The sequence below is a fragment of the Oryzias latipes genome, chromosome 13 (genome assembly GCF_053564925.1).
Source record: "Oryzias latipes strain Hd-rR chromosome 13, Olatipes_Hd-rR_3.1".
Lineage (NCBI taxonomy): Eukaryota > Metazoa > Chordata > Actinopteri > Beloniformes > Adrianichthyidae > Oryzias > Oryzias latipes.
The window spans coordinates 36,730,001-36,741,870 of NC_136249.1; the positions used below are offsets into that span (position 1 = coordinate 36,730,001).

At 44.2% G+C, this 11,870-nt stretch overlaps 2 protein-coding genes across 3 annotated transcripts in view; both read left to right on the forward strand.

The window, feature by feature from the left end:
* The window catches only part of eif2a (eukaryotic translation initiation factor 2A), a 26,266-nt gene extending 18,331 nt beyond the window's left edge, over nucleotides 1-7,935 (forward strand). Inside the window, exon 16 of the mRNA XM_078929851.1 lies at nucleotides 7,345-7,935. Coding sequence (XP_078785977.1) covers nucleotides 7,345-7,410 — 66 coding nt within the window. The 3' untranslated portion in view covers nucleotides 7,411-7,935. The remainder of the gene's footprint in view (nucleotides 1-7,344) is intronic.
* Nucleotides 7,936-9,056: 1,121 nt separating this feature from the next.
* tsen34 (TSEN34 tRNA splicing endonuclease subunit) lies at nucleotides 9,057-10,957 on the forward strand. Of its 2 annotated transcripts, XM_078929868.1 has the most exons (4): nucleotides 9,057-9,233; nucleotides 9,666-10,064; nucleotides 10,138-10,395; nucleotides 10,461-10,957. In XM_078929868.1, the coding sequence occupies exons 2-4, from the start codon at nucleotides 9,674-9,676 to the stop codon at nucleotides 10,646-10,648; spliced, it is 837 nt and encodes a 278-aa protein (XP_078785994.1). In that variant the 5' UTR covers nucleotides 9,057-9,233; nucleotides 9,666-9,673; the 3' UTR covers nucleotides 10,649-10,957. The 2 variants fall into 2 exon arrangements, with proteins under 2 accessions (XP_078785994.1, XP_078785995.1); XM_078929869.1 differs by having other exon boundaries at nucleotides 9,066-10,064.
* Nucleotides 10,958-11,870: the final 913 nt, after the last annotated feature.

Here is an 11,870-nt window from a genome sequence, read left to right on the forward strand (position 1 = left end):
CTATTCATCCATCCATCTATTCATTCATCCATCCATTCATCCAACCATCCATTCATTCATCCATCTATTCATCCATCCATCTATTCATCCATCCATCCCTCTATTCATCCATCCCTCTATCCATCCATCCATCCCTCTATTCATACATCCATCCATCTATTCATCCATCCATCCATTCTCCCAACCATCTAACTAATCATTCATTCATCTATTCATCCATCTATTCATCCATCCATCCCTCTATTCATCCATCCATCTATTCGTCCATTCATTCATCCATTCATTCATCCATCCATCTATTCATCCATCCATCCATTCATTCATTGATTCATCCCTCTGTTCATCAATTTATTCATCCATCCCTCCATTCATCCATCCATCCATCCATCTATTCATCCATCCATCCATCTATTTATCAATTTTTCATCCCTCTATTCATCCATTCATCCATCCATCCCTCTATTCATCCATCCCATCTATTCATCCACCATCTATTCATCCATCCATCCATCCATCAATCTGTTAATTCATCCATCTATTCATCCATCCATCCCTCTATTCATCCATCCATCTATTCGTCCATTCATTCATCCATTCATTCATCCATCCATCTATTCATCCATCCATCCATTCATTCATTGATTCATCCCTCTGTTCATCCATTTATTCATCCATCCCTCCATTCATCCATCCATCCATCCATCTATTCATCCATCCATCCATCCATCCCTCTATTCATCCATCCCATCTATTCATCCACCATCTATTCATCCATCCATCCATCAATCTGTTAATTCATCCATCTATTCATCCATCCATCTATTCATCCATCTATTCATCCATCCATCAATCTATTCATCCATCTATTCATTCATCCATCTATTCATTCATCCATCTATTCATTTATCCATCTATTCATCCATCCATCTATTCATCCATCCATTCATACATCCATCAATCTATTCATTCATCCATCTATTCATTCATCCATCAATTCATCCATCCATCTATTCATTCATCCATCCATCTATTCATCCATCCATCCCTCTATTCATCCACCATCTATTCATCCACCATCTATTCATCCATCCATCTATTCATCCATCCATCCATCCATTCATCCATCCAACAATTCATTCATCCATCTATTCATCCATCTATTCATCCATCCATCAATCTATTCATCCATTCATCCATCCATCCCTTTATTCATCCATCCATTCATCCAACCATCTATTCATCCATTCATCATCTATTCATCCATCCATCCATCTATCCATTCATCCATCCATCCATCAGTCTATTCATTCATCCATCTATTCATTCATCCATCCATTCATCCATCCATCCATCCAACTATTCATCCATCTATTCATCTATTCATCCATCTATTCATCCATTTATCAATCCATCCATTCACCCAACCATCTAACTATTCATCCATTGATCTATTCATCCATCTATTCATCGATCCATCCATTCACCCAACCATCCATCTATTCATCCATCCATCCATCCATCCATCTATTTATCGATCCATCCATTCATCCATCCATCAATCTATTCATTCATCCATCTATTCATCCATCCATCAATCTATTCATCCATCTATTCATCCATCCCTTTATTCATCCACCATCTATTCATCCATCTATTCATCCATCCATCATTCTATTCATCCATCCATCCATTCATCCAAGCATCTATTCATCCATTCATCCATCTATTCATCCATCCATCCATCCATCTATCCATTCATCCATCCATCAGTCTATTCATTCATCCATCTATTCATTCATCCATCCATTCATCCATCCATCTAACTATTCATCCATCCCATCTATTCATCCATCCCATCTATTCATCTACCATCTATTCATCCATCCATCCATCCATCTATTCATTCATCCATCCATCCATTCATCCATCCATCAATCTGTTCATTCATCCATCAATTCATCCATCCATCTATTCATCCATCCATCAATCTATTCATCCATCTATTCATTCATCCGTCTATTCATCCATCCGTCTATTCATCCATCCATTCATCCATCCATCAATCTATTCATTCATCCATCTATTCATCCATCCATCCATCTATTTATCCACCATCTATTCATCCACCATTTATTTATCCATCCATCCATCCATCCATCTATTCATCCATCCATCCAACAATTCATTCATCCATCTATTCATCCATCTATTCATCCATCCATCAATCTATTCATCCATTTATCCATCCATCCATCCATCTATTCATCCATCCATTCATCCAACCATCTATTCATCCATTCATCAATCCATCCATTCACCCAACCATCCACCTATTCATCCATCAATCCATCCATCTATTCATCCATCTATTCATTCATCCATCAATCTATTCATCCATCCATCTTTTCATCCATCCCTCTATTAATCCACCATCTATTCATCCATCCATCCATCTATTCATCCATCCATCCATTCATCCATCCATCCATCTATTCATCCATCTATTCATCCATTCATCCATCCATCAGTCTATTCATTCATCCATCTATTCATTCATCCATCCATACATCCATCCATCCATCTATTCATCCATTCATCTATTCATCTATCTATTCATCCATTCATCAATCCATCCATTCACCCAACCATCTAACTATTCATCCATTCATCTATTTATCCATCTATTCATCCTTCCATCCATTCACACAACCATCCATCCCTTTATTCATCCATCCATCCATTCATCCATCTATTCATCCATCCATCCCTCTATTCATCCATCCATCCATCCATCCCTCTATTCATCCATCCATCTATTCATCCATCCCTCTATTCATCCACCATCTATTCATCCATCCATCCATCCATCCATCTATTCATCCTTCCATTCATCCATCTCCTCTATTCATTCATCCATCTATTCATCCATCCATCTATTCATCCATCCATTCATCCATCTCCTCTATTCATTCATCCATCTATTCATCCATCCATCTATTCATCCATCTATTCATCTATCCATCTATTCATCCATGCATCCATCCATCAATCTATTCATTCATCCATCCATCCATCAATCTATTCATTCATCCATCCATCTATTCATCCATCTATTCATCCATCCATCAATCTATTCATCCATCCATCAATCTATTCATCCATCCATCAATCTATTCATCCATCCATCAATCTATTCATCCATCTATTCATCCATCCATCCATCTATTCATCCATCCATCCATTCATTCATTGATTTATCCCTCTGTTCATCCATTTATTCATCCATCCCTCCATTCATCCATCCATCCATCCATCTATTCATCCATCCATCCATCTATTCATCCATTTATTCATCCCTCTATTCATCCATTCATCCATCCATCCCTCTATTCATCCATCCCATCTATTCATCCATCCATCCATCCATCAATCTGTTTATTCATCCATCCATCTATTCATCCATCTATTCATCCATCCATCAATCTATTCATCCATCTATTCATTCATCCATCTATTCATCCATCCATCTATTCATCCATCCATTCATACATCCATCAATCTATTCATTCATCCATCTATTCATTCATCCATCAATTCATCCATCCATCTATTCATCCATCCCTCTATTCATCCACCATCTATTCATCCACCATCTATTCATCCATCCATCTATTCATCCATCCATCCATTCATCCATCCAACAATTCATTCATCCATCTATTCATCCATCTATTCATCCATCCATCAATCTATTCATCCATTCATCCATCCATCCCTCTATTCATCCATCCATTCATCCAACCATCTATTCATCCATTCATCATCTATTCATCCATCCATCCATCTATCCATTCATCCATCCATCCATCAGTCTATTCATTCATCCATTTATTCATTCATCCATCCATTCATCCATCCATCCATCCAATTATTCATCCATCTATTCATCTATTCATCCATCTATTCATCCATTCATCAATCCATCCATTCACCCAACCATCTAACTATTCATCCATTCATCTATTCATCCATCTATTCATCGATCCATCCATTCACCCAACCATCCATCTATTCATCCATCCATCTATTTATCGATCCATCCATTCATCCATCCATCAATCTATTCATTCATCCATCTATTCATTCATCCATCCATTCATCCATCCATCCATCCAACTATTTATCCATCTATTCATCTATTCATCCATCTATTCATCCATCCATCAATCTATTCATCCATCTATTCATCCATCCATCTATTCATCCATCCCTTTATTCATCCACCATCTATTCATCCATCCATCATTCTATTCATCCATCCATCCATCCATTCATCCAAGCATCTATTCATCCATTCATCCATCTATTCATTCATCCATCCATTCATCCATCCATCTAACTATTCATCCATCCCATCTATTCATCCATCCCATCTATTCATCCATCCCATCTATTCATCTACCATCTATTCATCCATCCATCTATTCATCCATCCATCAATCTGTTCATTCATCCATCAATTCATCCATCCATCTATTCATCCATCCATCAATCTATTCATCCATCCATCAATCTATTCATCCATCTATTCATTCATCCATCTATTCATCCATCCGTCTATTCATCCATCCATTCATCCATCCATCAATCTATTCATTCATCCATCTATTCATTCATCCATCTATTCATCCATCCATCTATTCATCCATCCATCCATCCATCCATCTATTCATCCACCATCTATTCATCCACCATTTATTCATCCATCCATCCTTCTATTCATCCATCCATCCATTCATCCATCCAACAATTCATTCATCCATCTATTCATCCATCTATTCATCCATCCATCAATCTATTCATCCATCTATTCATCCATCCATCTATTCATCCATCCCTCTATTCATCCACCATCTATTCATCCATCCATCCATCCATCTATTCATCCATCCCTCTATTCATCCATCCATTCATCCAACCATCTATTCATCCATTCATCATCTATTCATCCATCCATCTATCCATTCATCCATCCATCAGTCTATTCATTCATCCATCTATTCATTCATCCATCCATTCATCCATCCATCCATCCATCCATCCAACTATTTATCCATCTATTCATCTATTCATCCATCTATTCATCCATTCATCAATCCATCCATTCACCCAACCATCTAACTATTCATCCATTCATCTATTCATCCATCTATTCATCGATCCATCCATTCACCCAACCATCCATCCATTCATCCATCCATCAATCTATTAATTCATCCATCTATTCATCCATCCATCAATCTATTCATCCATCTATTCATCCATCCATCTATTCATCCATCCCTTTATTCATCCACCATCTATTCATCCATCCATCTATTCATCCATCTATTCATCCATTCATCAATCTATTCATCCATCCATTTATCCAAGCATCTATTCATCCATTCATCCATCTATTCATCCATCCATCCATCTATCCATTCATCCATCCATCAGTCTTTTCATTCATCCATCTATTCATTCATCCATCCATTCATCCATCCATCCAACTATTCATCCATCCCATCTATTCATCTACCATCTATCCATCCATCCATCCATCTATTCATCCATCCATCCATTCATCCATCCATCAATCTGTTCATTCATCCATCAATTCATCCATCCATCTATTCATCCATCCATCAATCTATTCATCCATCTATTCATTCATCCATCTATTCATCCATCTATTCATCCATCCATCTATTCATCCATCCATCCATCTATTCTTCCACCATCTATTCATCCATCCATCTATTCATCCATCCATCAATCTATTCATCCATCTATTCATTCATCCATCTATTCATCCATCTATTCATCCATCCATCTATTCATCCATCCATCCATCTATTCTTCCACCATCTATTCATCCACCATTTATTCATCCATCCATCCATCCATCTATTCATCCATCCATCCATTCATCCATCCATCCATCTATTCATCCATCCATTTATTAATCCATCTATTTGTCCATTCATTCATCCATCCATCCACCTACCCATTCATTCATCCATCTATTCATCCATCCATCTATTCATCCATCCATCTATTCATCCATCCATCCATTCATTCATCCATCTATTCATCCATCTATTCATCCATCCATCAATATATTCATCCATCGATCCATCTATTCATCCATCCATCTATTCATCCATCCATCTATTCATCCATCCATCTATTCATCCATCTATCCATCCATCTATTCATTTATTCATCCATCCATCCATCTATTCATTCTTCCATCTATTCATTCATTCATCCATCCATTCATTTCCTAAATCCACATTGGGGTTTCTGGAGCCTCTCCCAGGTACTGATGGGGGAGGGTGGGGTTCACCCTGAATGGGTCACAACTTCATCACAGAAACAGTCACCATTTAGAAGATGTGGGTCAAGGAGACACAAGGCGGTTCTGCAGTAGAACCACGCTGACCCTAAACAAAGATGTTCCAGCTCACTTGCAGAAAGCAACCTTGAGGATGGTAGGCTCAGTGATCGACCATCAGCAGCAGAAGAAAGACCTCACCCTTTGACATCAGAAGAGGTCCAGCAGAACCATCAGAACCCAGCAGGTTCCAGGTCTCCTGTTCTTCAGAACAGTGATGAGTGTGGTGCATGGTGGAGGTTCCATGAATGTTTAGATTCCTACAAATGGAGGGTTGGTCTGGATGAATGATCTTCTCAGTGCTGAGACACACAGACAGATTACCCATCATGCATCACCATCAGGGAGACTCCAGATTTATGCTGCATCAGTGGAACGATCCCAAACAGACTCTATCTTCAGCATGAAGAACAGAAAGTTCTGGAGGGGATGGCACCCCTACGGCGCCATGACGACGTTAGAACGACCAAGCAGCATGAAGAACTGATGCTGAGAGAGAAACTCCCCAGGATGGATTTAGATTCTCTTTTGATGATGTACATTAATAAACGTTATGATTCCTGAAAACTGGTTCCAGAATGTTCTACACCTGCAGAACATTCACGCTCTGCTGGTCCTACACACGCGTGACATGGAAGGGGAACTGATCTGTCAAGAGGACAGTGCAGAGCAAATAATGAAGACCTGCAGCAGGCATGATGGTCACCTGGAGGACCAACAGCATGGACTCATGTTGGACCTGGATGCTGCAGGGCTGAGCTGGAACCAGAAGGAAGGAGCAGGAGAGACCCGAGTCCTGCTCCTCCAGGAGCATGGTGTTGAAAGCTGCAGACACTGAACTGGACCAGTCCGGTTCAGAACTGATCCTGTGATCTGACGCCTCTGCTTTCCCTCTCTTTGTGCAGCTGGAGAAGATCCAGAAGGAAGAGCAGCTGCTGAAAGAACTGCAGGAGCTGCAGGTCAGCCAGTAGATGCTGCAGGCCACTCCCCTTTTCCCAGGATTCATTGCAGTCATTAAAGGGACTCAACAACACTCTGAAGCTTTTCATTAAGGGGAGGGGCCTGTTCCACAGGTGGGAACACCTGCTTTGGTCACGGACTTCAGATGGATTGTCAGGGGGGGGGCAGGAGAAAATAAATGTGCTTCTTTAACACGCAACTGTGTTGGGGGGGGGGGGGGTGCATAATTCCAGCTTGTTTAAAGGAACAACAATTGTCTAAACAGTGGTCCTTTCAAAATAAAAGTTTTCTCCAGCCTTTTTTCCATCCCAAATCAGGAACGTTCTTTAGAATGAACAGCTGCGAACTACATCCTGTTTGTGGGAGGAGTCTTCCTCACAGCAGCCAGTCATGGTGTCCCACAGGGCTCTGTGCTTGGTCCAATCAAACAAGCTTTGATTAGGTTTGATTTCCAGGCAGCATTTCTACTGTTATGCTGATGATACTCTGCTGTATCAACTATTAAAGCAGACGTTTCCACTTTCCAAGACTTCAAATGTTCTTCATCTGAGGTTATTTCAGTTTTAGATCTTTTTTCTTCACTCTTCTGTTGTAGGAAACCAGTAGACACTGGAGACACTCCAGGCCACTCCCCTTTTCCCAGGATTCATTGCAGTAATTGAAGGGAAATCAGAGATGCTGTAACCCTTGTTCTATCCTAGGCACTTTAACATTAGGAGTTGGGTCATCTAGACCCACCAGACAGAGCTCTGAACCTTTTTTCTTCAATGATTTGTGATCTTCACTGGTGTCCATGGATTACATGAAATCTTTCCACCTTTATCCACCTTTGTCATGGTAGGGGGAACACCTCAATGGAAGGGGGGGGGGGGGGGGGTCATCTAAGATAGCACAAGGGGTAATGAGAGACTTTGGTTGTGTCTGAAAACCCGTCCTAACTGCTAAAAACCTATATGGTGCGGCATTAAATAGTGCATTTATGACTTTTTTCTTTTTTTTTCTTAATTGGTGGATATGACGACATCGATTTCACAAAGTTAAAATCTAATTAATGTGAGCGTTTTGTGATTATTAGCTATGAGTCCACCATCTCCTGAAGATAAAAGCGATTTAAAAAATACATTTATATACATATTTTTGGCAGAAATTGTTCTGACGCAATGCATTGTGGTCCACATTCTGTGATCTAATCCGCATCGATGCACACTGGTTTTTCACAGAGACTTCTGGGAAATTTCTAGGCCTGTGGATGTTGGAATTGTAGATTCAGACTGAACTAGAAAACGAGGGACGCCGTGCTATAGAGTGCACTATCTAATGGTTAGGGTGGGAATTCAGACACAGCTTTTATTTGGGAGATGAGGGGAGGAGCCTGTTCCTTAAGAGGGGAGGAGCCTGTTCCTTAAGAGGGAACACCTGCAAAATCTGGATTCTGAGAGAACGAGTCAAGTTTTAGAGAAAAAATATTCAAAAACATAAACTGAACATATGGAACATTCTTTTTCAAATTAAACCGTAAATTTCTATTCGTTAATTTAGTCACAAGTTCTATGACGTCACTTTTACCAAAGTGGGCTGTTCATGTTTCGGGTGTGCCTGTCAGTCATGAATCAGGGCCGAGCCGCGCTTTTGGCAGCAGCCAACCACGCGCCTCTCAGCTGTGATTGGCTGCTATGGTGAACGAGACTTCCGGGGAGCGGGCTGTGCTTCGGTTCTGGTGGATGCTCGGCTCCGTCCTGAGCGCAGTTCGGTTTGTGGTTCCGGACTTTTGCAGTGAGGTTCGTGACGTCAGCAGGAGCAGTCAACGGAAGCGGCGCGTGCAGCCCTACGGCAGGTAACGAGTCTTCTGCCGGACAGAACCGGATCCTTCCCGGTAAAACCGGCTGGCTTTGCTCCAACTTCAGGACGATGTTAAAGTTAGTTAGTGATTGGTTGCTGTAGACCTTAAACGGAGCTGGGTTTGTCACGTGTACGCATGACGTCATCGTAGCGGAAGTCCTTTTGGCTCAGACCAGCATGGATCCTGGAAATGCACTTTATTTAAAAGAAAAACTTTGACTTAAAGTTCGGATCAAACATGAGCAGAACCTGAGGAACTGCAAGCATTTCTAAATCCAGAGGTTCTGACCCAAACGAACCTAGGATCCCCTAGACCTAGCTGATTGTGACGTCACGTGACTTAAAATGACCACAAGCTGATCGATGCATCAAATCCATCGATGGTTCTTGGAGTCTGGTTGTGGTTCTGGTCTTGTGTTTGCATAAGTTCTGCTGATGGAGAACCTGAGGAGGGAGGAGCAGCAGCTTGACTCCTCCCCAGTGGTGGGGATCAGTACTTGCGACTCCGCCCCCTTGCTGTGGAGAGTGCAGGACCTGAGAGCAGTGAGGTCCGGCGGTCTGGTGGGGGCGCTCCTGGGTTCTCTGCCCCGAACGCCACGACAGAACGGGAGACTCGGCCGCCCGCTGCTGCTGCTGCCAGAGGAGGAGCGCCTCCTGAGGGAGGGCGCCGGCGCTGCGGCACTGCCCCGCCCTGCTGGGGACAGGGGGGCGGAGCTAAAGAGGCAGTTTGAGGAGGACCAACGAAGCAGCCTGGAGGAGCAAAGTGTTCTGGCCCTTCAGGACAGAAAGGCGGCGCTGCTCCGAGCCATGACGTCATCACTCACAGGTGAAGGCGTGGCCTAAAGACTTACACTAGCCCACCTGGCACTGAACTGACAGTTTTGGTTCTGATCTGGCAGAGGAGGTCCAGCAGAACCGCTTGGAGGCTCTGGATAAGAACTTTGTCTTTCCTCGGTCGGCACTGGCGGTCCAGCTGAGCACTGCGAGGGCGGGGCTAAACTACTGCCCCGAGGCACGATCCTTCCTGAAGATCGACCCGCCAACCAAACCGCTGCCCCCTCCATGCACCAGGTTCCAGGTTTTCAGGGATCTACGGGGGCGGGGCTTCTTCTTGACGTCTGCAGGGAAGTTCGGCGGAGACTTCCTCGTCTATCCAGGTGAGTCCCTTAACTTGTCTCAGGCTCCGCCTACCAGCTGACCTAGTAACCCCATTTGTCCTTAGGTGACCCTCTGCGCTTTCACGCCCACTTCATAGCCGTCTGTGTGGAGGGGGACGAGGCGGTCCGGGTTCTGGACCTGCTGGCTGTGGCACGTCTGGGCTCCAACGTGAAGAAGACCGTCTTACTTTGCTCGCCAGCAGCAAATGGAGACGTCCGCTACACCTCCTTACAGTGGAGCGGCATGGTCTGAGCCGGGGTCCACACAGAACCCAGCAGAACCCGGTTTCAAATAAGGACCTGCGCCTCCCACTGGGGTCACATGATGGGCCCAGGTCAGACCTGGCTGGACCCTTCCAGAACCTTCTGTTCTGAAGATCAGAGAGGGTTCTGTTTCTGCTGGCTAAGCGGTCGGATCCACATCCGGCACCATGAAAGGATTTGTCAGAACCTGGATTGACTGAAGACCTCCCAGCTGGACGGGTTCTGTGTTCAACAAAACCTTTGATGTTCTAACAGAACCAAAAATATTAAAGTATTTTACTTTTTGTGAAAATAACAACTCCAACTCAGTCGCTGCCTGGTGATGTCATCACACCAAATATGGTAACAGGACACATTACATCTGAGCCGGGGGTGTTCGTGTCCCTGGGGGGTGGGTTCTGGTCCTTGCTCCTGAGTGCTGGGCCCCGCCAAATTTCCAACTGTGGCCGAGCCTGGTCGGGCCATATTTACAACACCCCTTGTGGGTCCTCTTTTTCCCCCGGGGTTCCCCCCTCCTGGGCGGGGGCGGCGGGCCCCTGCCTCGCTCCTCCCTGGACCAACCGTGGGCCGGGCGGATGGCTGCCTGGAGTGCGGAGTGGGTCTCCCTTGGGGGGTCCTGGCTCGTACCTGGGGTTGGGGCGGGGGGGTGCCCGGAACTCCTGGGTGGTGGTGGGGTGCTCGTCTGGGGCTGTGGGCGTCCTTCTCCGGTGGGGCCCTGCGTTGGGTTCTCCCGGCCTGGCGGGGGGGCTGCTCTCCTGGTTGGGCTGGGGCGGCGCTCTCTTTCCCTCCGTGCCTCCCTGCTCTCTGGCTCTGGGGGCCTTGCGGCGGCCCTGCTGGCCCTGGCCTGGGTGGCGGGCTTGGTCGCCCGGGCGGCGGTTGTTCCCTGCCGGTTCCCGTGTGGCGTTGGGGGGATTCCGGCTGCCGCTGCTGGTGCGGTGGGGGTCTTGGGGTGGGGATGGCTGGGCACTCTCCCTCCTTCTTTTCACGTTCCACCATCCATTTTAGAAGAACATAAACACTCACCTGAGCATAGGTGTTAGCTCAACAGACTGAATGACTGAAATATTTCACACTAGTTGGTTTTAAGGCATAAGTATGCGTGTGAACACTATCTGTTTTGTGTACATGTCGACAGGTGGACATTTTTGCAGCTAGCAGGTGTGTTCATAACATTTGAGTGTGTGTGTGGACAGGCCCCGCCCTTTTTGTAC

Coding starts and splice junctions, on each gene's coding strand:
- tsen34 (XM_078929868.1), top strand. CDS start 9,674: ATGGAGAACCTGAGGAGGGAGGAGCAGCAGCTTGACTCCTCCCCAGTG. Junction 10,065..10,137: donor CATGACGTCATCACTCACAG/GTGAAGGCGTGG, acceptor CTGATCTGGCAG/AGGAGGTCCAGCAGAACCGC. Junction 10,396..10,460: donor AGACTTCCTCGTCTATCCAG/GTGAGTCCCTTA, acceptor ATTTGTCCTTAG/GTGACCCTCTGCGCTTTCAC.